We start from the raw sequence: 25060 nt of genomic DNA, 5'->3' as shown, positions 1-25060 counted from the left end.
GTAAGCATTGTTATTTCAGCCCATCCTCTTGGGCTGGCAATTCCAAAACATTCATAAGCTGTTGCCAAAAGGGCAGCAACCCTTCCGCAAGGCTTAAGCAAAGAGCCTGGCTCCTCTTCTGGGCAGGATTTGGACCTTGAGCACTCAGCTCCTTCTTCAGGGAGGACAGGCAAGGTTGGCTGGTTCAATAAGATGCTCTTGAAAATAAAAGCAGTTTAGATTGTCTGTTTTGTGGTGTGCGCAGTGTCTGACAGCCCACTGATAGATGTCTGTGTCCAGGTGAAATGGGCAAAGAGGATCTTCAGGTGTGGAGTTAAACTCCTTAGCTCAGGACTGCATCTCTTTTCTGCCCCCAGCCACTAGCAATAACGAGGGTAAGGAAGACTGCAAGGGAAGAGTGATTTTAGTAATTTCATTAACCTGATCATGTTCAAATAGACAATTTATCATTTCTTGCTAAAACCCTCACCTCTGTGTGCAGAAGTGAAGAGGGACATGTTTTGAATGAACATCCATAACCTCCTGCTGAGGAGGTCAGAGGAGGAATTTGCAGTCAGATAAATGGAAAAATTGGTGAAAGCTGTCTGTTGCTTAGAGGTCACATAGGGTGCTGCAAAGGGCACACATCAGGTCAAAGGACATTCTGGAGTTTTCCTAAAGTCTTCAGCGTTTGAGGAAAAGGGTGAGTGAACCTCTGCAGGAGAGGCTCCAGGGCCAGAGCTGCTGTGAGCCCCAGCACAGCAGCTCCCAGCAGTTGTTCGTGAGCAGCACAGGTGTTGTCATAAGGAGTAATCTGTGTAATGAGGATAACTGATAGCCAGGAGCTGTAACTGATAGCCAGGAGCTGTAGCTGATGCCAGGGAGGATGTAGGGTAGTGAAGAGAGGCTTCACCCAATCGCTTGTCCAGATGTGAAAAGTGGAGAACTGGCCACCATCCTTACTGGTATGAAATCACAGAATAGTCAGGTTGGAAGAGAAGCTGGAGATCATCCATTCCAACCCCCTGCCAAGGCAGAGTCACCTGGAGCAGGTGACACAGGTGGCTTTGGAATGTCACCACCGAGGGAGACTCCACCCCCTTCCTGGCCAGCTGTTCCAGTGCTCTGCTAGCCTCCATGAAAAGTTCTTCCTCATGTTGAGGTTTCAGTGTTTTATTTCAGGGCCATTGCTCCTTTTCCTGTCACTGGGCCCTGCTGGAGAGTTTGGCACCATCCTCTGACACTTGCCCTGGAGATATTCATATGGACTGTTGAGATCTCTCCCCTCTCAGTCTCCTCTTCTAGAGAAGACCATGTTCCTGCTGTGTGGGAGGTGTGCTGTCAGGCTGGGGAGGCTGTGTCAGTGGAGCTGCTTGTGGTGGTCCCTGGCCTTTTGTCTGTGAGGGAAGGGTCTCTTGTTCTGGCTGGGACAGCTCCTCTGTGCTGAGCCACCTCAGGCTGCCTCTGCAGCAGTTTGGGGCTGCTGATAAACACTCAGCTAAGTCTTCTTGGGAACTCTGATTTTAACCTCTTGGAAACTCTGATTTTAGCTTCTGAACAGTCTGCTATGTGAGATAACCCAAAGCTCCAAAGGCAGCTAGGGGTGGATGGAAACTGGAGCACATTTCATTCAAAGCAGGTGCTAGCTCTGAACTCCAAGGCTTTTTAGCATTCTGCTTACAATCCTCTCTTCCAGCGTCCTCCTCACGGATTCCAGGTTAATACGAAGTTAGAGGCTGTGGACAGACGAAATCCCATCTTGATAAGAGTGGCAACAATCATTGACAAAGACAACCATCGTGTTAAGGTATGACCTTCCTCCCAGGTGCAGAGCCTGTGCTGAGAGCCCTGGGATGGGCAGCACAGGGAGAACAACACTTGGGAGCAAGGAGCAGCAAAGAACAGCCTGGCAGCCCCTGTGGCCTCCGGGCCTGCCCAGCTGGAAGTGGTTCCTGTTGCTTTGTTTTGCTGAAATCTGATGGAATTGGCCTGGTGTTAGTTACTGTTCTAACATAACTGTTTTCAACTAACACTTTGACAGTGGGATGTCCCATCTCTTGCCATATTCCTTGTGATCCCTGTGACTGATGGCAGCTGGAGTGTTCTGCTGGGGAAGCTGCCTGACTGCATTTTTTTTCCTACCAGGAAAGGGAAACCCAAAGCAATTTAAACCCTGGTACATGTGGGAAGCAGCGTCATTCTCCAGTACAAATTTGTCACATAAATGCATTTTAATCTAGTCTTTTCATGCAAATATATTGCCCAAATAATCTGTTGTGCTTTGGCTTCTGAAAAACTAAGTATGAGCCAGCTAAAGTGGAGGCTGCACTGATGGAGACTCCATGGCCACAGTTCTCCTTCCCAAAGGATGATTACATGGGCAGGAGTGGAGTTCACTCCCCATTATCTGGCTGGTTCAGAGTCTCATTGCTGTGAAAAAAAAAGCCAAGCTTTGCCAGTCCATAGTGGCATGATATTCAATTCATACATTGAAACTTTCCTGCATGAACAACCCAGTAGTCTTTAAACTCCAGTGATCCTCAGTCTCTGTTAACCTGACCCGGATCTGAGCTACTGCCAGTCTCTTCCATCCAGCAGAAAATTGCAGCTTGTTCACTGCAAAACTCACCAAACTTGTTGGCTTTTGTGGCGTTTTTGGGATCCACAGAAATAAGACAGATAAGCATTTGTGTTTGCATAGCTTTGGACTTTGCATGTTCTAGCATCCCACGGGCTGTGGGGTGGCAGACTGTGTCACCACAACCTGGTTATTCTGTGAAACACAGATGCAGGAAAACAAAGAGTTAGACTGAGCACAGAGATGATTGTGCCTGACTGAAAAATTGATCTGAAAGATTGAATGAATCAGCCTCAAGCTGAGCAAGGTGAAACAAAGCAGGGGGTTAACATAAGAGCTGAGTCATGCCCTGAACTGTGTCTTTCCCTGAGACTTCTGCTTCTTTCAGATACATTTTGATGGCTGGGACCCTCAGTACGATTTCTGGGTGGATGCAGACAGCCCTGACATCCATCCTGTAGGCTGGTGTGACAAAACTGGACACGCTCTGCAAGTCCCTCTAGGTAAATACAGCACACGCTTTTGTTATGCCGGATAATTTCCTAAATGCAGTCTGCTCCTCATGTGAAAATCTGTTTATCTTCCATTTTTTACTACTCTCAGGTGCTGAAGATCCAGAGGGAGCAGTGGGACAGGCATGTCCTACTCCGGGCTGCCAGGGGATCGGGCACGTCCGGGGCCCCCGATACGGAACACATTACACGTATGTGGATGAGTGCTGTTAATGGCAATAACAGCAGCTACAACAACAACAGCAACAATAATAAAAAATGATGCAGCACCAGGCAACTGCACTGCACTGAAATGATCTCAGGGTAGTTATTCTGGAGATAGCTATAACTGCAATCGCAGCTCCCTCTTGTGTCTAAGCACGCTGTTTGATCATTTTGTTTATACCACTATAATCATGATAGCTGCAATGCAAACGTATTCATGCACTCCAGTTTCTACATTCCAGCAGTACTGGAGGAGTTATGTTTGTGAAATAATATACCCAAGAAAAACATGCAAGGAGACAATTAAAGAGGAGAGGGCATGGGAAGGATGTTAAAGTATAAGTGAGGAGAGGTTGCTCATGTTTTGTGCTCTGCCTTTTGATTTCTTGTGTGCTCTTGGAAGAGGATGCTTTTTCTCAAGTAAATTATTTTAAGAGCAAGAAAACAATCTCAGGTGGGAGGTCAGAAGACCTGGTAGTTTATAATACAGCAAAGGATTTTGAATTTTTCAGACTGAAAGTTGCAGAACTCTGTTGATTCATTAAATGTTGTTCCAATAAGCAAGTTACAGAGGATGAACTCTTGTCCTCTGTGGTGGCTCTTTACCAACATGACTTTGGGTTTTAATTCTGCCATGTGGTCCCCTGCTTTCTCACACCTAGAGCTGGGTAACAGCATCTCGTGAGATGGTCTCATTTTTTCTGGGTTTGTGAAGGATTTCTGTTCCTGAGGTAGGGAAGACTGTATAACAGTAAAGCTTTCATTGTCCTCTCTCTTTTTTGTTTCTTCATCACAGCTTAGTTGGCTGCCCATACTCTGATGTGAACCTCAGCAGAGAAAACTTCTTACAGGACCGGCTGAGTGGGGAGAGACCTTCCCCTGGGAACATCATGCAGAAAGCCAGGAGGCTGGAGACCCCTGGCCCTTTGCTGGGAGCAGGAGAGTCTTCTCAGGGTGACTCTTCACAATCCAGGTGAGCTGGATTTTACTCTTGGCCAGGTACTGGGGAGCAAAACCATTTACAAGGATGAAAACCACTGGAATTGGCAGCAACGCAGCCAGGCATTGAGTTCATCTGCCTGTACTATTGACGTGTGCCCCAGTCACTCTTAACACAGAGCAGTGCACTTCTATACCCTCATATGCCTTAATAAGGTTCTTGATTCTTTAATCCTGGTGCTCTGGTCACATTCCAGCAAAGGAAATTGCATTCTGTCTCCATAAAATTTTCCTTGCTGTTTCAGTTTAAAATATGTTCTTGTGCTTTGTTTCCTGTCCTAAAACTGTCAAGCCAAGGTTATTTTGCACTATTAAACTGTAACTGTGATCCACCCTGGGTCAGCTGAGCGCTGTGTGTGTATCACTTAGCAGCAAACAAGCTGAGCACTGTCAGATACTTTCTTTTTTCACAAGAAAATCCTGCAACCAGCAGCATTGAAGGAAACTGTGCCCTGGTTCTTGGAGTACAGGAGTCAGTTAAACCTGACTCCTGTACTCCAAACTCCTGTGAACCAAACTCCAGCAATACTTTAATTTTTTGTTGTATGCGAAGGCTTATCTAAATTTTAAATATAGATATATCAAAATATATCTATAATATAGATATAAACAAATATATCTATTTGTTTAGATTTATAACATTTTCAAGATCTATTTGTCCAGGAAAAAGGACCTCCCTAGCCTTCATGGCCAAATTGCTTCCTCCCGTGCTACAACTATGCAGGCTTCTTCATTCCCTAATTTCCACACCAAAATTGGTTGCATTTCAGTGGCACTCTTACCATAAAGCTCTCAGGAGATTTTGAATTCTCACAGAATAAGTGGCATTTTAGAATTGTAATATATTTCTTTTCTTCCAAGTATTTAATTTCCTAATAGTGGGAGGTCTGAATTAAGCCTGTAAGTCTGGTATCATCCTGCTGCTTGTCCTCCCTTGGCCAACTCTATAGCTCAGTTTATGCATCAAACTTAGTAATGGAAACTCTTAAATGTTATCCAGAGGTATCAAGATTCAGAAATGTTAAATCTCTTGCTTTCACCAAAACACAGTGGTTTCCTGTAGCTGCTGGGATCAGAGCCTGAGTCCACAGAGGCTGATTTATTTCACTTAAACTCTCCCAATCCTTGCAGAAGAGGAACAAAGCACTTTGTACTCATGGAGGGGAGAGGAAAGTTCTGCCACAAGGTGGTGGTTGTTGCTCTCACTTGCCAGGAGCAGCCAGCTTTGCTCTCCTGTGGGAGAAGGGAACAGAGGATGTCAGCTCAGCTACTGTCATTTATCTGTCTTTCCAGAAAATCTGCACCAGACAGTGAAAAGTGGTGTCAAAGCAGCATCCACACTCCATCAGAGCAATCGGAAGATAGTCGGGAGAGAGGCTGGGGAGAGGAGGAATCCTCTGCAGACATCAAAGCCACACCAAAAACGTAAACAAGACTTTTGTGATGAATTTTCCTGCATTAACAGTTGTGTTTCTTGATGCTGCTGCTCTATCTGAAATAAAGATGTAAATAACAAACAGCTCGATTTGATTGAAGTTTTGCAGCAGAGCGTTTTAGAATGGTAAATCTCCTCCCTTCCTCCTGTTGTTTTGGGCCCTCACTTTCCTGCAGTAAATGCAGATCTGAGTTCTGGCCATGAATTTAATAGAACAGCCTTTAGCTCAGAGAGATTTCAGGGGTGGAACTATTGTTTAATTTAAAAGGAAAAAGTTTTTCGTTTCTATAAATCTCATTTATCTTTGTATGGAGAAGAAATTACATTCATTTCTGTGTCTTCTGAAATGTTTTGTAATTGTTGCTTTCAGGCTCGGTTGCTCACATGCCTATATCAAGTTTCAGCTGGTGAAACAGGAAAGCAATGGGAAAGGTTAGTTAAGTTTCATTCCTTCTTTCTGTGTGTGTGCACCTATCTCTGCAATATCCCCACAGTCACGAGGAGCATTCAGAATTCACAGATTTTTTTGTCTTTGATTCCACAGTCAAGAGAAAGCACATGCTGGAGATGATGGCAATTCCTTTAAAATTAGTAGAAAGGGTAAAATTACTTAGAAGTGAAAGATTCAATACTTTGTGGAGTGGAGCCTTGTATTTATTAACTGAGAAGACAAGTTTGCACTGGTTTTTTTTGCCACTGCAAACTCCTCTGTAGTGACAAGGTGCTCCCAAACAGTCTGTGACCTTTGTCAGGCTGTGACAGAGCCAGCACAGGGCTCAAGAGAGACTTGCTCAAAACTTAGCAGATAGTTTAGGTTCCATCAACCCCTTTTTTAGACCCTCGTGGGTATTCAGAAACATATTCTGAATCATTGGAGGATTTTTTAAAGGTTCTCTTAAGGATTAAAAAGAAAATGAAAAGCTAAATGGAAAAACAGTGGTGTTTTTTTCCTGGTATGTGACAGGTTAAGTTATCAGAGCAGCTTTCTGCTATCACTTTAGCAAACCATATGCTTAACTTTCAGATTTACTATAAAAAGCCATTTCAGAGAACAGAGCTGACCAGGCTTTTAGGAGGATTTAAGATGGTAATAAGTCTCCAATCAAAAATAGCTAAGCAGGCACAAACTGGGACAGGTGCCTGGATGTTGATTTTTTTTTTTTTTAATACTCATTTTTACCTAGTGCTGAGTTCTGCAGTCAGAGCTGAGGGATCTGCTAGCTCCAAGCTGCAGTTGCAGCTGGCGGGGAAAGCTTCCCACTCTCACTTCACGAAATTCACCTTCCATGGAGTGATGGAAATCAGGGGAGGGAACTGCAATCATCCACTGACCTGTAATTTCACAATTACCCAGAGCTTTCCTCCCAGCTGTGTTTAAACTATGAGATCACTACTTCTTTGTCAGAGGGAAAGTCACTTGTCTAGGTCATGGTTTTGGTGCTTAGTCCAAGGATTTGTGCTTAGTGGAGAACAGGAATTGGTCTGAGATGGAAGTAATGTCCACCCAGCGGGAATGTGGCAGTGGGGGAGATCTTGGGCACAGGTGGGAGCTCCTGGAGCAGGAGGTGGGGACAAGACCAGGTGCTGTCTGTCCCCACCAGTGCAGCAGGGAAGGAGGGGGTGACAGCCCTCTCAGGAGCAGGTCCTGTGCCCTCTCTCCACCAGGAGCTCCTGAACTGAGCAGTTCTTAGGCTTTATTTATACTCCCTTGGTTTCATTATTAGAAATTTGATGTTATTTGATGCTGTCCCATGACTGTTAGGGATGTGGAGATGAGATGGGTGGGCTCTGGGGCCAGGGGAGTGACTGTTCACTAGGACAGGCTTTACTCCAGAGCTGCTTCCCCCTCAGCTAGGGGGCAGCTGGCAAGCCCTGGGAATCTGCTTTTTCTTTGTATTTCTGCCATTTTCCTTTGTGCTTTCCACGTAGTGACTGCTAACCCCCCACATCCTACACCCTAGCCCGCTGAGAGCCGCTGAGCTGGGGCAGCAGGGGCAGCAGAGGCAGCAGGGGCAGCAGAGGCAGTAAAGCAGCAGGGGCAGCAGGGGCAGTAAAGCAGCAGGGGCAGCAGTGCAGTAGAGCAGCAGAGCAGCAGAGGCAGCAGAGGCAGCAGAGGCAGTAAAGCAGCAGGGGCAGCAGTGCAGCAGAGCAGCAGGGGCAGCAGAGCAGCAGTGCAGCAAAGCAGCAGGAGCAGCAGAGCAGTAGGGGCAGTAAAGCAGCAGGGGCAGCAGTGCAGCAAAGCAGCAGGAGCAGCAGAGCAGTAGGGGCAGTAAAGCAGCAGAGCAGCAGGGGCAGTAAAGCAGCAGGGGCAGCAGTGCAGCAGAGAAGTAGGGGCAGTAAAGCAGCAGGGGCAGCAGAGCAGCAGGGGCAGTAAAGCAGCAGTGCAGCAGAGCAGCAGGGGCAGCAGAGCAGTAGGGGCAGTAAAGCAGCAGGGGCAGTAAAGCAGCAGGGGCAGCAGTGCAGCAGAGCAGTAGGGGCAGTAAAGCAGCAGGGGCAGCAGAGCAGCAGTGCAGCAGTGCAGCAGAGCAGCAGGGGCAGTAAAGCAGCAGGGGCAGTAAAGCAGCAGGGGCAGCAGAGCAGCAGTGCAGCAGTGCAGCAGAGCAGCAGTGCAGCAGAGCAGTAGGGGCAGTAAAGCAGCAGGGGCAGCAGAGCAGTAGGGGCAGTAAAGCAGCAGGGGCAGCAGAGCAGCGGCTGCTCCAGGCACACGGAGCCTTTCCGAGCGCTGGGTGCGGTGCGAATGCTCGGGGATGCCACGGGATGGCGCTGGGCAGCCTGCGGGGGTTGGGGGCGGGGTGGGGGTCGGGGGTAGCCCCCGTGCTGCTGTAAACCAGGGGATGCTTCCCAGCCTGCACCCATCCTCTGCCTGGCTTCCTGTTGTATAACCAGCACGTCCCTGTAGGACCATGACTCTGCACTGCTCCAGTGATCTCATTAGGGAGGGGTGATTCCTTCCTCCTTTTTTTGCCTTGGTTTTCAGAGCTTCACTTGACACATGAGGAGGGAGCTGATGTCTGGAGGTACCTTGAGCACTCCTGGCCTGGGGAGTGAACCCAGGCCATGCTGGCAGCACAGAGCGGTGGCCACAGCTGGGGCTGGAACGGTGCCATCAGTTCCCAGCCGAAGATGCTGTTACCAGAATTCCTCCACCTTGTCAATAAAATGCTGCAAACATCTTCTCTGTTAGCAGCATGACATCATTTTCCAGGGAGGAAGCTAATGATAAAGCCTCCAGCCTGGCAGTCTTACCTTTTTTTTTTCCCCTTTCTTCTGCTCGGGAAGGGGAGAACGTCCTGAGAGCTCCGTGTGCCACACAGTAGCCGTGCCTGGCTCTGCTCACCCTGCCTTGCTTTCCCCTCCAGGCTGTGACCCGTCTTCCTCCTTTGTTGTAGTTGCTCCTACTTGAAGCCTGGCTCTGACTTTTCTTGTTTCCTTTTTCAGGCCCTGATTTGGATCTCCAGCAGGCCCTCCACCAGTCTATCTTCATGCCTTCCCTGGCCTCTAACCCGACCCACCGCCTCCATCTCTTCTGGGAGCAGCACTGCAGGCTCTTGCCGGAGGTCTTGGGCCTGACAGCCAAACAAGTTGCCAAATGGACTGTGGAGGAGGTGAGTTACCTGTTCCCTGTTCCACTCTCTCGGGATGCAGGAATGCCAGAGCACTCTTCCTCTGGAGTGCTTACTGGGAGACATCATTATTTCCTTCCCTCTCCTAGGCAGTCCTCTTCTGTTTGCTGTGCGTGTGCCACAGCTGACTCAGCTGGAAGTTAGACCCAAGACCCTTTATCATGGAGGGGAAGGACCCCTATTAACCCTCTGGTATCCACAGCTTATTACCCTCAAAAGGATTCCCTCCCTCCCTCTGTTTATTTACTCCTTGATTTCGCAGTCCTCAGCCTGAAGCATCATTCTGACAGCAGATTCCCTTTCTCTGATCTCCCTCCCCCTCTCCTGTGACTTTGCTGCTGATTCACTTTTACAGTGCAGAGAATTCCAAACTGCACTGTGCATGCCCACTCCTGCTGCATCTCCCTGCCTGATTCCCTGGGAACAAAACTGCCCACAGCCTGACCTGATTTCTGGCAGAGGTAGCTGTGCAGCTGGAGATGTGTCTCTGCAGCTCTTGAGATGTCTCCTGTAATTAGGTGGTGTGTGAAAAAGCCAGAGTGTTTTGTGTGCTGAGTAGTTGTTTTTTGCCTTGATGCCTTGGGCATAAATAATATTTCTCTCTGTGCTTGGGAAGTGGTTATAATTTAGATCCTGGTGCTTAATTGCAGGGCATTTAATTCCAGAGAAATGTGCTGTAGAGTTGTGCTTGCAAGGATGCAGGGAGTCTGCAAAGCAGGAAAAAGCTACTGCTGCTCCTGATGCAGAGAGGATCTTCAGAGACTTTTAGAAAGTGCATTTTCCCTAAGTGCCTCTTAACATCAGATAAATCCTATCTTGACTTTGCTCTTCATGCTGGAGGAGTGGTGGGAGTCTGGTGGGATTTGCAGTGATGTGGGAGATGGGAACCACAGCAGTTGGAAAAGGGACAGAGCAATTAGTGCTGATGTTTTAAAACCTGCTCCTTTTTTGTGTTGAGTTTTTGTGGTTTGGTGGTAGTGGTTAGTTGTGTTTTTTTGTTCTTTTTAATAAAAATGTCTTAGAATTAAATTCATACTGAGGAGGAAAAAAAATCTCTGAAAGATTTACTGTTCCTGTCCTTTTGAGAAAGCTTCCAATGATTTTCCAAAAGGTCTTTTATCAAATCAATAAAGTCAGAAGCAGATAATCCTCTGACATGATAATCAAAAAATCTCTTTCTTTTGGATAAAGCAGGAGGCCGCTTCATGGGAGTACAGTGTCAGGATCCAAGCCAAATAAAATTTGTCCTTTGCAATTGACCTTTAAAGCAACTGCTGGGTAAATTTAACTGGGATATTAGTTTGATAACAGATGAGTATGAGCAGAGACCACAGACATGGGTGCATGGGATATAGTGATTGAAACCCAGAATAAACTGAACTCTGCTGCAGCCTGAAACAACTGAGGAGCTTGTGGCTGCCAGTAGCAGTGTGAATGGCACATTGAAAAGCTCAGTTGTAGCACCACAATGTACTGGCTGAAGTCATTACAGGCTTTATCTTGAATTTCAGTAAAGTGCATCTGGTTTTGAAAATTATGTTCATCACAAATTCCCAGAGGAATCAGTTTGGGTTCTCTCTGAGCACTTGCAGGATCAGCGTGTGCAGTGCAATGTAGCCACAGATCTGGGAGTTGAAAGCAGCAGGACCTGCTGTGTTTTAGGGACTCCAAAGTATATTTGGTCTGTCGGCATTTGGGCTCCCAACATCTCCCTGCAGGGCAAACATTTGCCGTTGGGTTGTGCTTTGAACTCTGCTGCACAAAGCAGTCCTGAAGGAGTCCAAAGGAGTCCTGTGCTGATCTGAAACAGGAGCGATGGGGGTGTAAAATTCTCCTTTGGTTTCAGGCTGAAGAACTGTTTTTATTTTATAAAACCCACATTAAGGAAAAAAACGTTGCTTTAATTCTCTGCTGGTTGGGAGCAGCTGAAATGGCAGAGCAGCAGCAGTAGCAGTATCTAGGGGCCCTCAAGCTAAGAAAGTTGTGGTAACACTGAGCAGTCACTAAGAGTAGTTACTTCAATGCAGCTTTGGTATTTATTGAAAGCTTCCTGTCATGTTTTCAGAGCACAGACTGTTGACTTATAGAAGAGCATTAAGGTGTGCTAGAGTTGTATTGTTCATTAGTTAATCCTGCTTCAAATGCTGATACCCTGGGCGGGGGGCACTGTCCTTGTGCCAAGTGTAAGTGGATTTCTAAATCCCAGTGAACCCAGCTGCTCTCTGTGGCCCCAGAGGGAGCCAGTCCTGCCGTAGCTGTTGAAGGGCTGCAGTGTGGGGCTGCCTTGCCACCACAGGCTGATCTCAGTGTGTCTGCCACACATCAGCACCTTCCAGAAGGGTGGTGTCCATTTTCCAGTGTTCTCAGGATTGCACAAAGCTCTTTTTCAAGCACTTTGCCTTCACCAATGTGCTTTGTGAGTGTAAGAGTTTCCAGCAGGCAGTTCTGAGCCATGGGATGGTTGCAGCAGGAAGGGCCAGCAGACTTTTACCTCCTCACAGAAAAGCTCTGATGCCACTGAGATGTTCCCAACCTGTCCAACACCCGTCCCACCCTCACTTTGAGCCCTCTCCGTCTCAGCCTTTCTCAGGGTTTAAGGCTTCCCTGCCAGTTTTGTGGGGTTGTGTTGGACTGCTGTGGTGTTTTGTTCTTGTTGCTCCCAAGCCTCCCTCATCCCTCAAGTGCCCTGTCTTGGTTTGAGAACCCTCCTCCCCAGGCAGGTCCCTGTGGCTCAGTGGTGTTTGTCTCATGTCCAGGGGACCTTCTCTCCCATTTTCTCCTCTTGCATCTTTCTTCCCTCTCTGTTCTCCATTGCTGGTAAACCCCAGGGCTGCTGTTTGCTCAAGAGGCCTCTCCAGTGGCACAGGGAGCTTGCAGTGTCCCTGCAAAGGACTTTGGGGCAGATCAAAGGTCTGTCACTCCGTGTCAGTGACAGTAGCCAGCAGCAGTTGTGCAGGGAAGGATGCAGGAGCGAGCCAAGCCCAGGTCATTCATTCCCTGGAGATGTCTGCCAGCCTCTCAGTGCCACAGACACTGAAGAGCACTCAGCTCCTGCCCAAGGGTCCAACTGTCTTGTAAATTCTCAAAGGAGCCAGACCTGGCAGAAAGATTTTCATTTGTGTTTTAATTATTAGCAGACGGGGACTCAAAAGGAAAGTAGTGTTTGTTATTGATTATTAATAGGAGTTTACACTTCTACAGAAGAAAATTTGGAGTCACTGTCCAACAGAGATGTGGATTTTAGTGGTTGCCTTTAAGATGGAGCAGAAGAGGAGGACAAAGGAGAGGGATGCTCTGCTTTCAGGTTACATAACAGAAACCACAGGAGTCAGAGCTGCTCCTGCCAGGGCAGAGCAAGCCTGGAGGGCACTCTGAGAGCCCCGTTCCTGCCTGGCTGGAACTGGAGGGGAGGGAATGACTCCAAGTCTAGGGTAAGGACAATCTGGAGGTACAGGGGTGTGATTTAGGAGAGATTTTGACAATTTTGAGTTGAAGGGAGCCTGAATCTGACAGTGACCCCTCCCAACTGCTTGTTTGTATACAGGGAAGAAATGTCACGTCTGCAGCAACTCACATGGTTACGCCTCATGAAGCAGAGCTGCTCCTGCAAGGGAGCATCCAGTTAACAGGAGATGTTTGATCTGATTATGCCTCAATATACAAATCTCCTGTGAACCAGTGAAGCTGCAGCAGACAATGCACATTAAGTCATCCTCGACTGCACACAGGGCTACTCCTCACACTCCTTGGTGTTATATAATGTAACCCCAGGGCTGCTTGCGTGAGTCCGAGGAGATTATTCCAAATGTTAACAGATTCCTTGCCTAGAAAGGTTTTCCCTAGTGTGAAATGTAAAATTAACTTTTATTTGTTTAATCCTCTTGAATCCGTGGATCCTGTGCACCCAGCACAGATTAAATGAAATTAAAACTCCTTTCCTTCTCTTCTGCCTTCCTTCTTCTTTTCCAGCTCTTCTGCCTTGGCATGTTGGTAAACCAGCAGTGCTCATTCAATTGGTTTATCTTGTCTCTTACAGGCATGTCATCGTGGGAAACTGTCTAAATCCTTTTTTCATGTTTGTTTTACTTTCCAACAGTACTGTAGAGAAAGTGAAGTTGTGAGTGAATTTAAAGTAGTCTAAGCCATATGTAGCTTTTTATCTGGAAAAATAATGTTGATTCTGTGAGAACCTTCTAGAGGAGTGGAAAAGCTGGATTCAAATGGTCAAATGGCAATAGGGGCAGTTACTGGTGGTAACCAAAATATGCAGAGGAGTTGCAGCAGCAACCCAGCAATGTTTTCCATCTATACCCTTCATTAATGCGAGAGTTTTGAGTATTAAAGTTTTAAAAATTCTTGCATAGGGAATTCTCATACACAAAGAAGAAGGTTTTTCTTGATGATGTCTCATTTTATTTGTCTGTGTTTCCTTTCTCTTACATGCAATTGCAGGTGGTGAGCTTTATCCAGCGTTTACCTGGCTGCAAAGAGCAAGCATCTGTGTTCAGGGAAGAGGTAAGTGGGATGTGCCCAGAGCCTGTGCTGCAGATCCCTGGAATTACAGCAGAGACCTCAGACCACTGCTCAGCCCTTTCATTGCAGAGCAGTGATATTTAAGAGGCAGCCTCAGCATGGAGCTGAATTCCAGCATGGCTAATTGCATCTTGCTGCTTTAAATTTCCTCTGCAGTTCCAATCATGGAGCTTATGCTTAACATCCTGTCTTGGACCGTTGTGCCATGGGTTTGGCACTGCTCTAAAGATGCCCTGTTGGAATGGTTAGTGAGGATCTCAGCTGCTGCCTCTAACAAGGACATGTGCCTGTTTCTCCTGGGGAGCCTGGCAGGCACAGCATTTCCCAGGAATCTCTGGCTTCCCCCATGGGCTGGGGTGAGAGCAGGAGGGGAACCTTTACTTTAGTTCGACAAGCAGAGGTTGGAAAGTCAGAGCATGTCCTGTGTGACGTGTGTCTGTCAATACTGCCATGGGCTGGGCTCTGCTCCCGTTCCTGGTGTGTTCACCATGGCCTCTGGGAGACCTCCATGGGCACAGGGTGTGGCTGTGCTGGTTTTTGGCACAGCTCTGTAGGTGCAGCACAGACAGGGATCTCTTGGGTGCTTCAGCTTCCACTCACATTGCAGGTATCACTCGGAGGTTCTTTAGGAGCCCCCGATGAATTTGCACAGATGCACCTGGTCCTGGACTCATGGTGTGGGTGGCTCGTGGGGGTGGAATTCTTCCCTTCTGTCCTGCTCAGGTCATTCCCCACCTGCAGAGCTCCTTTCAGCTGTGGGTACCAGTGTCAGAAGCATGTGGAGCTCCTGGAGTGAATCCAGAGGAGACCACAGAAACGCTCCAGGGGCTGGAGCCCCTCTGCTCTGGAGCCAGGCTGGGAGAGCTGGAGATGCTCACCTGGAGAGGAGAAGGCTCCAAGGAGAGCTCAGAGCCCCTTGCAGAGTCTAAAGGGCTTCAGGAGAGCTGGAGAGGGTCTTTAGATGAGGAGTGACAGAACAAGAGGCAGTGGCCTTAACCTGAAGGCGGGTGGGCATTAGAAAGAAGTTCCTCCCTGTGAGGGTGGGGAGGCTCTGGCACAGTGTGCCCAGAGAAGCTGTGGCTGCCCCATCCTGGAAGTGTCCAAGGCAAGGTTGGACAGGGCTTGGAGCCACCTGGCATAGTGGAAAGTGTCCTTGCCCGTGGCAGGGGGTGGAACAAGATGAGCTTTAAGGTTCCTTCCAACCAAAACCATCCCATGCTTCTGTGAATCTGTCCTCACAGCTCTCCTGTGTGACTGTAAGAGCGCCAGGGAAGGGCTGGAGCCACTCTTCCTGCATGGCAGTGACTGGAAAGGGCAGGTCTGTAATCACTGTCTGCTCCAGAGCTGGCTCCCTTTCAGGGGGAATCAGGCTGCAGTGCATTTTGTGGATTTATGTGTCTGTGTTTTGTTTTCCCTTGTTTTAAAAACTGCAAACTCACACATAATAGGAAGCAAAAGAAATAGAGGCTTGCAAAAAGCACTGTCCACAATGTGACAGTTCAGTAGAATACTTATGAACTGAATATAGTGGGAATAGTGAAATCTGAACCCATCAAATGAACCCATCTTTCACTGTAGCTGTGTTAAAGGGATTTCTAGGAAAGGTGTATACAGAGGTGAGATGTCCAAGCAAATCTCCTAATAAATCCAACCATTCTCCATGTATTTTGTTTCTTCTGGTCCTGAACACAGTGAATACTTTTTGGTTCTGAGAGTGCAATAGCCACAGTCTGTTCTAATCCTTATTTTCTGCAGTCTCAAAGTGTGGTTCTCCACACCCAATTTAGAAGGGTTTTTGTTGTTTTTCCAGTTTATGCTCAAACCACATTGTCAGTTTGAAATTAAAACCGTTTTAGCCTGGTCTTTGGCCAGAATACAGGTGTGAGTGACAGGAGAGCTGAACTCCCCCACACTGTCCAGGATCAGCTTCCAAGTGCTTCATGTCCAGAATAAAGAAATCCCTTGCAGACTTCCCTTGCTGGGGGGCTGGAGGGGGATAAGTTGCTGCTTACATTAGGAGTGAAGAGAACAAATTGTGCACAGAATTCTAAAACCCATCCAATAAGATGGAACAAAGGAATGAATAATAAAGCACAGACTTGCTTCTAGGTCCAGTTCAGGGCAGGACTGTTTAAAATAAGTGAGTGTAAGGAAGTGCAGTGAAAATGAAGCATAGGAATAAATAATATTGGATACAAAGCCATTTTGAAATGTAGGACTGTTTTCCAGCAGTTTTCTGCTCCTCTTGACTCTGTAATTTAATTTAAGCAGCAGAGTCCTATTTGTTTCAAGCTATTTTTAACACATTCATTGCAGCATTGTAGACTTGATGCAGCTTGAAAATAAGATTTAAGGACACAGTGTGGCCATCTGTGGTCTGGGAGCACTGCTGTCATTCCCAGTGCAGGAATTAACTTCCCAGTTACTCTCAGTAGCAGGTTAAGTAACTTGCTGAGGGTCTCTTGTGTGGTGAGAAGTGGAAAAACCAAATCTCCTGGCCCCCAGCTCTTTGCTTTAATTATGTGTTCTCTGAGTTTACTCAGTGTTTCCTCTTGCACCAAGCATTGACACCCAAAAATATTCTATTTGGGAAGACTACAAAAATAGCAGAATTGTTGTTCTGGCTGGGCTGACTGTCCAGTGCTGTGTGCTGCACTGGTGAGCATCAAGTGAGAGGAGGAGATGCTGTCAGTCTCTGTAAATAGATTTTAATGGAATAACTTAGGGAGACACTTATTGTTTGTCTGTGTCCATTACTTAGGCTTCATCCCTACAGCATTTGTCATTTATATTAATTATATCTGTGTTGTCTCTGTGGATGTTCTTATTCGAGTGAATTTTTAACCTTTTCCAGAAACAGTATGTCATGATTTTACTCGCTGCTACCTACAGTATCCTGTATTTTCACATGGTAGTATGTTCGTCACTTGCTTAATTTGCATCTAATCAGATTGTTGATGGATTAGGAGGCTCTGTTTTTCCAGCCATATTGCATCTTTGCTGCACCTTAGTCTGTATAGCATATGGAATCATGGAATGGTTTGAGTTAGAAAGGCCCTTAAAAGCTCATCTCATTGTACCTCTGCCAGGGGCGGGACACATGGAGTTTCTCCATTTCTAGGGAAAGCACTGTGAGATGAGGTCTGTGTCCTTTGGATAGGGGACATTGTGGGGTGTATGGGCCAGAACTAGGCAACAATCCCAGAATGACCAGAAATGGAAATCCTGCCTGTCCCTTGGTGGTTAATCCTTGTCCTGTTTGTGTTCCATCCTCCAGCAGATTGATGGCGAGGCCTTCCTGCTCCTCAAGCAGAACGACATCGTTAAAATACTCAGCATCAAGCTGGGCCCTGCCCTGAAGATCTACAATGCCATCCTCATGTTCAAGTCGGCAGAAGACAACTGAGAAGAGGCCTTTGACAGATGCAGGAGGAATTGACAGGGAATGGATCTTCAGCTGTGAGCATTACAACACACCGGGCAGGTGGATTGAGACTCTGATGTATTTTAAGTAGAATTTAGTAAAAATGGTTTGAGGTTATAAAACTCCTGCCACAGTCTGGAATATGGGGCAGCTTCACTTCCAAGAAGAGGATATTATTATATTTTGTAATTGAATTTGGTTTTGATATATCAATCTCTTTTTGAGATCAAGAAGAAACCTCCAGTTCTAAGGGGAATCCAGGGTAGCACTAGTGGAGCGGCAGGAGCAAGAAGAAGGTTTTGAGTAAAACTGGCTTTGTGTCCAGTGATAGTGCCTGAAAAACTGAGTGATCACCAGCGAGATTAATGTGTTCTGTGTAATAAAAGAGAGAGGAAAAAGATGCACTTCAAAGCAATTCCCCCATATCCTTCACTGCTGTGACTCAGGAGCTGACCATTTCAGGATTGATTGTTAAATTCCAGTTTTTCGTACTGATCCTGGCTGTTGTGATACCCTTGGCTGCTGTGCTGCTGACACCCCAGCAGGTGGGCAGAGGGTTTCCATCAGGGATGGCTTGCTCTGGTTCTGCCAGCAAGCAAAATGTCTTCATTCCTGTCATTCCCTGTCAGGGGGCAAGGGCAGTGCAGGTGGGCTTTGGGTAGGCAAGGATCCCATCAGGGCATCTGCTGCTGGAGACAGAGAGATGTGTTTTAGCTGTAATTCTCCCATCAGTGCTTTTGTGCAGCTCCTTCTGCACCAGGAACATCTGGCAAAGTGGCACAATCAAGAGCACTTGGGGATTGGTGTGTGTTTGTTCTTGCCCTCTCCACTGTCAACCAAATGCTAGGAATAGGAGTTGGAAAGCCAGCAGTGGCCAGAGTGTGTGTGTAAACAGATTTCCTAGAAACAAATGGCTTTTCTTTTGAACCATCCAAACTGATGAATGTGAAGTGCTTTGGCCTTTGCCCCTTGAGGTGGGCTTCGATGTGTTCTGCCAGAGAGCTGGAGGGCAGGGTAGCAGCTCCTCTGCCTCTTGGAGGGGAGCAGGCAGAGCACACAGGGATGTGAGATTGGAGAGGAATCAGGACTTAAACAGCAAAATGAGGGAACTTCCCGAAAGAAAGAGAGCTGCAGTGCGGGGGGAAGGGAGTGGAGCCTGGGTTTGTGTTCCTGGACATGCAGCCAGTGCTCTCCTGGCTGGGAGCCTGGGTGGCTCCTATGCAGCAGAGGCAGTTTAAGGAGCATGCCCATGGACATCTGGGGTGGAGGTTTCCACACGGGCGCTTCCCGAGTTCTCCTCTCCCACGGCAGACACTGAGTCCTGCTGGGCTGTTCCACTTGCTGCTGGCAGCACCAGCTTGTGGCTCTCCCTCTGGCCACTCTCCCTGATAGCTGTTTGGCTGTTCTAGAACCACCTCAGCTCAGGCAGCCCTTGCAGCCCTTCATCCCTAGCTGCCAGGCTGAGTCCTGTGTGTGGGAACCCGTGTGGGGGTGTGACCTGGAGCTGCCAAAGGCAGGTTCTGCCCTCAGCCTCTGCCAGGCTGCGGGGGTGTCTCAGGGCCCTGCATGGTGATGTAATCCATCCACAGGCACCTCACATTCCCTTGGCATCTCTGCCACCAGCATGGCTTCCCAGGAGCTGTCAGGAACACGCTGTCCATGACTGTGTGGGGACACAAGGAACACACTTGTTCCCCCTTCCTGTGTCACCCACATTCTTTGTCCAACCCTCCTGCTGCTGAGAAGGTTCTTGTGACTTGTCTGAAGCAGAAGGTTCCTTAAAATTGTAAGTAGAATCCACACCACTGAAGCAATTCAGTCTTGGAATAATATTTAGAGTGATTTGTTTCCATGTATTATTTTTTATTTTAATAAGAATTTTAGGAGTTTAAGCCTTCACAGAGAAAATACAGGTTTGGTGGGATATTTAATAGCTGAACCATTAAATATCAGCCAGGCAGCTGCAGGGGAGAAATTTATTGCAGTGTTAAGGACTAGGCAAGGGATGAATTTAGTTTATTAAAATACATTTTTAGTGTGATAACCAGGATATTCACCAAAGAGTCACAGTCCTTTATCCCGCTCTGCGCATCCAGTGTCAACATAAAGACTTGAATTGCAAGCGGCACGTCCTGTCCTCTGACAGAACTCGCCTTCTGGGCAAAGCAAAATTGTTTCTTGACAACTGGAACAGAAGATCCAGAGCTGGCTTGTTTTATTCCTGGCTCTCCACTGACTTGCTAAATAATCCTGAGCCCTTCCTTGCCCCGGTTTCCCCCTCTGTGACACCCAGCCAGGTGGGGCAAGTGCAATTTTGCCTTTTTCTTGTTTCAAGCAAGCAGGTCCTTCCGGATTTTCTGTTTCACCTCCTTCCTTTGGGAGCCTGATTTGGAGGACAGCAGATTGCCTCTAGCAATAAACCAAAATATAATATTAATTCCATTTTTTTTACTATATATAGATGGAGGATGAAGAGAATCAGTTAAACAAGCCATGAGATTCTAGTCAGTGACATTATTCAAACAGAAGAGAAATCTTTAATCCTTGGGGCTTCTGAGCCAGCTGGATCAAAGAGGGAAATGTGTACTTGGAGGTTGTTCAGTGACAGCCAGCACAGTGCTTTCAGCAGGGGGGAAGGAGGAACCTTTTAGGGATGAAAGAAGGAGGAATGTGCTTCTTGTGCCTTTTTTTGTAATCTGATAATTGTCTTTGCAGAGCAAGCAAGAATGTGCACACATCTATTACCCACTCCTTTCCCAAATATAGCTATATTCCAATTAAATCCAGCAACTTCACAGGACAAAAAGACTTCCAGTGTCTTCACTGGACACATTTAAAACTCCCTGATATTTACAATATAGAAAAAAACGAAACCATCTCATCTTTCAGCCCCGTAACTTAGGAATTCATCGGTTGCTGGTGCCATTCCACTTGTGTCAGAGAGTGCTGCTTTCCACTGTGTCTCGGTGAGTTGTTCCTGCTGCCTGTCCAAACTCAGCTCTGCCTGTTCCCAGTCCTGCTCCAGGCCTGTGGCATGGCCAGGGCTCTGCAGAGGCCTTTGGTTATCTGATGCCTTGTGTAATTTGAAATGTGCACTTTGAAGCAAAAATCCAAAAGTTGTGGCTTTGTGGGGAGCAGATCTGAAGCTGGTTAATGCCACCTGGGGTTGGGAGGATTTTGAGTCTTCTGGATGTCAGCAAGAACTAGTTGTTGGCCCAGCTGAACCCAGGAGTCTCTTAGCAATACAGATATATTCCTTACAAGCAACTCGGAGCTGTGTCAAGTTCTCATGGGCCAGCAGTGCAATTCGGAATTTCCAGTTCTTAAAATCTAACTCCTTGCTGTGTTTTTGTTCCCTTTTTTGTTGTTTTTGAAATTCAAAGCAATCAAATTTTTCTCTTTTTCTCTTCTTCTCCTTGGCTGGGAGTCCTGTTAAATTTTTTCTGTGCCATCACAACAACCATCCCCGTAATCCAGTAGCAGCAAATTCCAGCTCTGGGTAATGAATCACATTAAAGTTGGACAGGAGCATTTGGCTTCGCTGACAGCAAAACTCTGCTGCTGAAGGAAAAGCCCAACACTTGGCCCAGGGATAAGCCAGTTCAGCTGTACAAGATTTCCTGCCTGCTACTTTTATGCCCTACTTAGGGATTTATACCACAGAGAGCTTTAAAGTTTTTGACATCCCCCCCATGATGTGATGAGCCAGCTTACTTTGGAGATTCCTGTTACTTGAACTGGAAGCACGTGTAGGGGAAGATATCAGGGGCTCGGCTCAGCCTCAGAAATTTCTGCCTGTTTTAAACCAAATACTTAGCTTTTCTACACTAGCCATGATCTTGCACTCCACCGATGCTTTCCTCTGGAAATGTGAATAAAATTAATATAAGTTCACACCTGGTTTGTTTCTTCTTTGTGTGGGGCTGAGCTCAGCAGTGCTCAGGGAGAGATGGGGCTGGCTGCCCTGGAGGGCTGGCACTGGGAGGGCTTGGTCATCACATTGTTGTCCTTCCCTTAAATGGCCGTCACAACACAAGGCAGCGTCTTCATTTTTATCTCTTTTGTCTCTATCTCTTATCTCTGTACTTGAGCTCCCCTTGATAAGTTCACAGGACAGCACTGGCTGCTGCGGCCGATTCTCCAATTCCTCACTCTCCTCTACTGCTGCCAGGTTTTAATCATAGAATCCTGGGATGATTTGGGATGGAAGAGACCCTAAAGACCATCCAGAGATGGAGTTGCTACAGCTGCTCTGGGCAATGTGTGCCAGGGCCTCCCCATCCTCCCAGGGAACAATTCCTTCCCAATATCCCATTTATCCCTGCCCTCTGGCAGTGGGAGGCCATTCCTTGTGTCCTGTCCCTCCAGTCCCTTGTCCTAAGTCCCTCTCTGGGTCTCCCAGAGACCCTGTAGGCACACTGGAAGGCTTGTGCTTTCCTCTTGAATTCCTTAATCCCTCATGGTTTCCTATCACAAACAATCCCAGAAATTCACCTTCTTAAAGCAGCTCTGAAAGTTGGGTTTTTAACTAAGATTAGCAAGAACTTGTTGTTAGTATGAATCCATGTTAAAACTGCACTTTAGGGTCTGTTTTCCCTTTCCTTAATGCCCCCCTGAGCTTCTTCACTATGTGTCCATAACCATGTTAATTACCGTACCTGTTTCTGTTCTAATCTGATAAATTGCAAGCCAGTCTCTAATGTGCCCAAAATGAGGCATTGAACCTTTCCTCCTGCTCAGAGGTGTCTGGAGCTGCACCTGCAGCAGGTCACTGCTTCAAGGGCAGAGGGGCCAGGGCCGCATTGGCAGCTGAGGTTCGCAAACCTTCTGAGACTAAAAATATTGGAGAGTTGGCTCCCGGCCATAATTTCTAAACTATCCCATCTTCGGGGTAAACATTTGCTCTCACTGGTTTTTCCCTTCCAACGTTTTTGCTTCTATTTAAACCGTGGTTTGTTTGCTTTTGTTACCGTGATCGGATTCCCGGTCTGGGGAGCTGGGCTGCTTGGAGCAGGCTCGGGAACATCAAATGCTGCTCTGTACTCTTGTTAGTTCCCTCGGGGCTGTGCTAGGTCTTGTGGCTGTGTCCTTTGCACTTCAGAGATCTGAGTTTCTCCTCAGCAGCAATTTTTGTCCCCCGCAGTTTTGACCGAGAAGTTTGAGCAGAGCAAGGAACATCAATTACCCAAATGGCTGATTGCATTTGCAGATTATTCTGCTCAGGCAAACATGAAATTTTTTTTGTCCAAGTCATATTTCTCCTTTGGCAGGGAGAACCTGTGGTTGATCTTTTTGCCTGTTCAAATTACTCTTTCAGCCCTGACCCATGCTCTGTGGGACTGGTTTGTCGCTTGTGCCAAGACCCATCACACGATGCTCCGTGGGCTTTGCAAACCCCCTGGAGGGACTGGAGGGGTCTCTCATTTTATGGGGTAAGCTGCTGTTAGCTGTGGGTGTACAAGGAGGGGGGTACAGACCCCCGCTCTCACCTCACACTGTCTGGATCCTGCACCACCCTGGTTTCCACAACAAACCTCACCTGACAACCTAAAATTCTCAAGTCCTACAACTTTCTCAGGAGCAGGAACTGTAAAGACAAACCACTGCACTCCCCTGGCAGGCCAACCCTGTGGGAAGAAGGATGTGGGGATGGATGGAGAAGGAACCTGCTGTCTCCATCCTGCACTCTGCAGCTGACGGGCAAATTCCAGCTTCAGGAGAAAAAGAGAGAGGTGGCATTAGAGAAAAACGGAATGTTGGAGTGTTCAAGAGGGCTGTTGTGCTCTGCCAAGCCAGCTGCAGAAGTGCCAGACCTTTCCCAAATACCACTCCACTATTTATTGACTTTGCCTGTCACTTCCCCTAATATTTTCTTCTCCTTGCCACCATGTACAGCCTCAGCTTATTAATTGCCCCATGACACTTTCTCCTCTCTACGTTATTCACCATCCAGACACTTCTAATGTTAGCAAGATATTTTTTGGAGTCAGATACATTTGCTGCTGGAACATCTCCAGCTGTTTCTTCAAGAAATGTGCTGAAGGCCTTTACAGAAGGGTATCAGTGCCAGAGCCCCCAGAGATGCTGGCTTTTCCCCAGGAAACCCCTTCCCACCCACTCCCATCCTGGACCAGGGCACCGGTGACTTCAATCATTTGCTTTGTTCTCAAACAAAGGGTTATGGCTTCACCATCATTCAACCTAGTGCCCTCACATGGCACCAGCAGTGGGTCTTTTTGGGCCATAGAGTGGCTTTTTGCAGCAATGCCGGTTGAAGGAGTTTTTTAAACCAGCCTGTTGTCCATGTCCTTCTCATCACTTGACTCAAATTCCTCGGGTGTTCAGAAATGCTTCCAAAAGGTTGTTCCAAACTGAGGTGGTTTCCATGGTTGGGGTGGTGGCTGTGCTGGAATCCAGCAGCTCTGTGGGTCATGGTTGCCAAAACACCTCCACTTTGTGCGCCCTCCTAAAACTCAGAGGGGTTTTCTGCTCCAAGCTGAAGTGCCCGGAGCCCGCGGCTCCAGGGTTTGTTATCCCTGGCAGGACCAGAGCAGGGGAGGCTGTGCTATGTCTCTGCTGCTCAAAGTGGGACCACACAACTATTCAATGAGTCTCCAGATGGTTTTCACAGTGTCTTGAACTCATCTCTCTCATGGGTGGAATTGAAATAGGCCAGAGAAGAGGCTCAGATATAAATTTCTCTATTCCAAAGCATGTGCTCCTGGTTAATGGCTGGGGAAGGTCTTGCTCTTCATTTCAGAAGAAACACAACAGTTGAAATGTTGATTTTTGTTCTCTTCCCCACAAACAAGTATTTTCCTCCCCCTTGTGCTTTGCCAGCACACCACATGCTGAAAGAATTAACCAGATTAAGTCTTTGGAGCTCAGTAGCACCATCTCCCTTTTTCTCCTTGGGGTTTTTTTCCCCTCTCTGGCTGTGCCTCATGGGATTTCCCTGCCCTTTGATGCTTCTTCTTCACTGATCAATTCTTTATGCAATCAGTTAATTCTGCCACTATCCCACCATCAATCCCCTTCCTTTTCATGAATGCTGCACACATGTGAGCCCACAGGCATCCCCTTATCTTTACCCCCATCCCTCTTTCCCCATCCACTCCCCAAATGCTCCTAATCCTGTGTCCCTCCCAGGGCTGGTGGGATGAGCACCAGGGGATGGGGTGTCCCTTGGGCCTAGCAGGGTAAAGGCTCCAGCAGCATCTCAGCCTCCCCTGCTCCCACTGAGCCAGGCTACAGAGCCTTGCCGTGGCAAAAGCCCAGGGTAAAGCAAAGCAGCAGCCCTGGATGCACCCAGCCCAGCCCTGTCTGTTTACCCACCACCAGGGCCGCGCTGACCCACAGCCAGTGGGAATCCCATGGAGCCCAGAGGGGAGAGGCCCCAGCAATGCCACAGGATTCTGTTGGGATCCCTGTCCCCCGTGGTGCTCCCAGCTGGGGATCAAGCTGGGCTGGAAGCAGAGAGGAGCCTCGGAGCCGTGCTTGGTGCGGGCAGGAGCGGGGCTGGTGGCTGTAGCATGAGCTGCACTGTTCGTCCTGCTGCAGCAACAAGTCTCCAGCAAAGGCAGCTCTGAGAAGGCTTTCACCAGGGATGGGGAGGCCCATCCCGCTCTCCGTAAATCAGCCAGCTGGGTTTCTGTGTCTTCCTTGCTGCTTTCCCTGTTTCCCAGGACTTTGCAAAACTCTGGGCTGAGCAACCTATTCGGAAGGGAACTGCCCTAAACAACCCCTGAAACAGGCAGTTGATAAAGGAACTGT

The 25060-nt window shown here is 47.6% G+C and overlaps 1 protein-coding gene across 9 annotated transcripts in view; it reads left to right on the top strand.

The window, feature by feature from the left end:
* Nucleotides 1-21132, top strand: part of LOC311163627 (lethal(3)malignant brain tumor-like protein 3) — a 43230-nt gene extending 22098 nt beyond the window's left edge. For 5 of the 9 annotated variants that reach the window (XM_084222638.1, XM_084222634.1, XM_084222631.1 and 2 more), the window contains 10 exons: nucleotides 1676-1786; nucleotides 2946-3060; nucleotides 3161-3260; nucleotides 4070-4246; nucleotides 5566-5697; nucleotides 6078-6139; nucleotides 9146-9312; nucleotides 13783-13845; nucleotides 15105-15181; nucleotides 17141-21132. In XM_084222638.1, coding sequence (XP_084078764.1) covers nucleotides 1676-1786; nucleotides 2946-3060; nucleotides 3161-3260; nucleotides 4070-4246; nucleotides 5566-5697; nucleotides 6078-6139; nucleotides 9146-9312; nucleotides 13783-13845; nucleotides 15105-15181; nucleotides 17141-17222 — 1086 coding nt within the window. In that variant the 3' untranslated portion in view covers nucleotides 17223-21132. The remainder of the gene's footprint in view (nucleotides 1-1675; nucleotides 1787-2945; nucleotides 3061-3160; nucleotides 3261-4069; nucleotides 4247-5565; nucleotides 5698-6077; nucleotides 6140-9145; nucleotides 9313-13782; nucleotides 13846-15104; nucleotides 15182-17140) is intronic. The other 4 variants (XR_014616794.1, XM_084222633.1, XM_084222636.1 and 1 more) reach the window with 4 other exon arrangements.
* The last annotated feature ends 3928 nt before the right edge of the window (nucleotides 21133-25060 follow it).

The sequence above is a fragment of the Fringilla coelebs genome, assembly GCF_963513975.1.
Source record: "Fringilla coelebs genome assembly, chromosome: 28".
NCBI lineage: Eukaryota > Metazoa > Chordata > Aves > Passeriformes > Fringillidae > Fringilla > Fringilla coelebs.
Note: the sequence above shows the minus strand (reverse complement) of the source record. Positions and strands in the feature narration are given on the sequence as shown.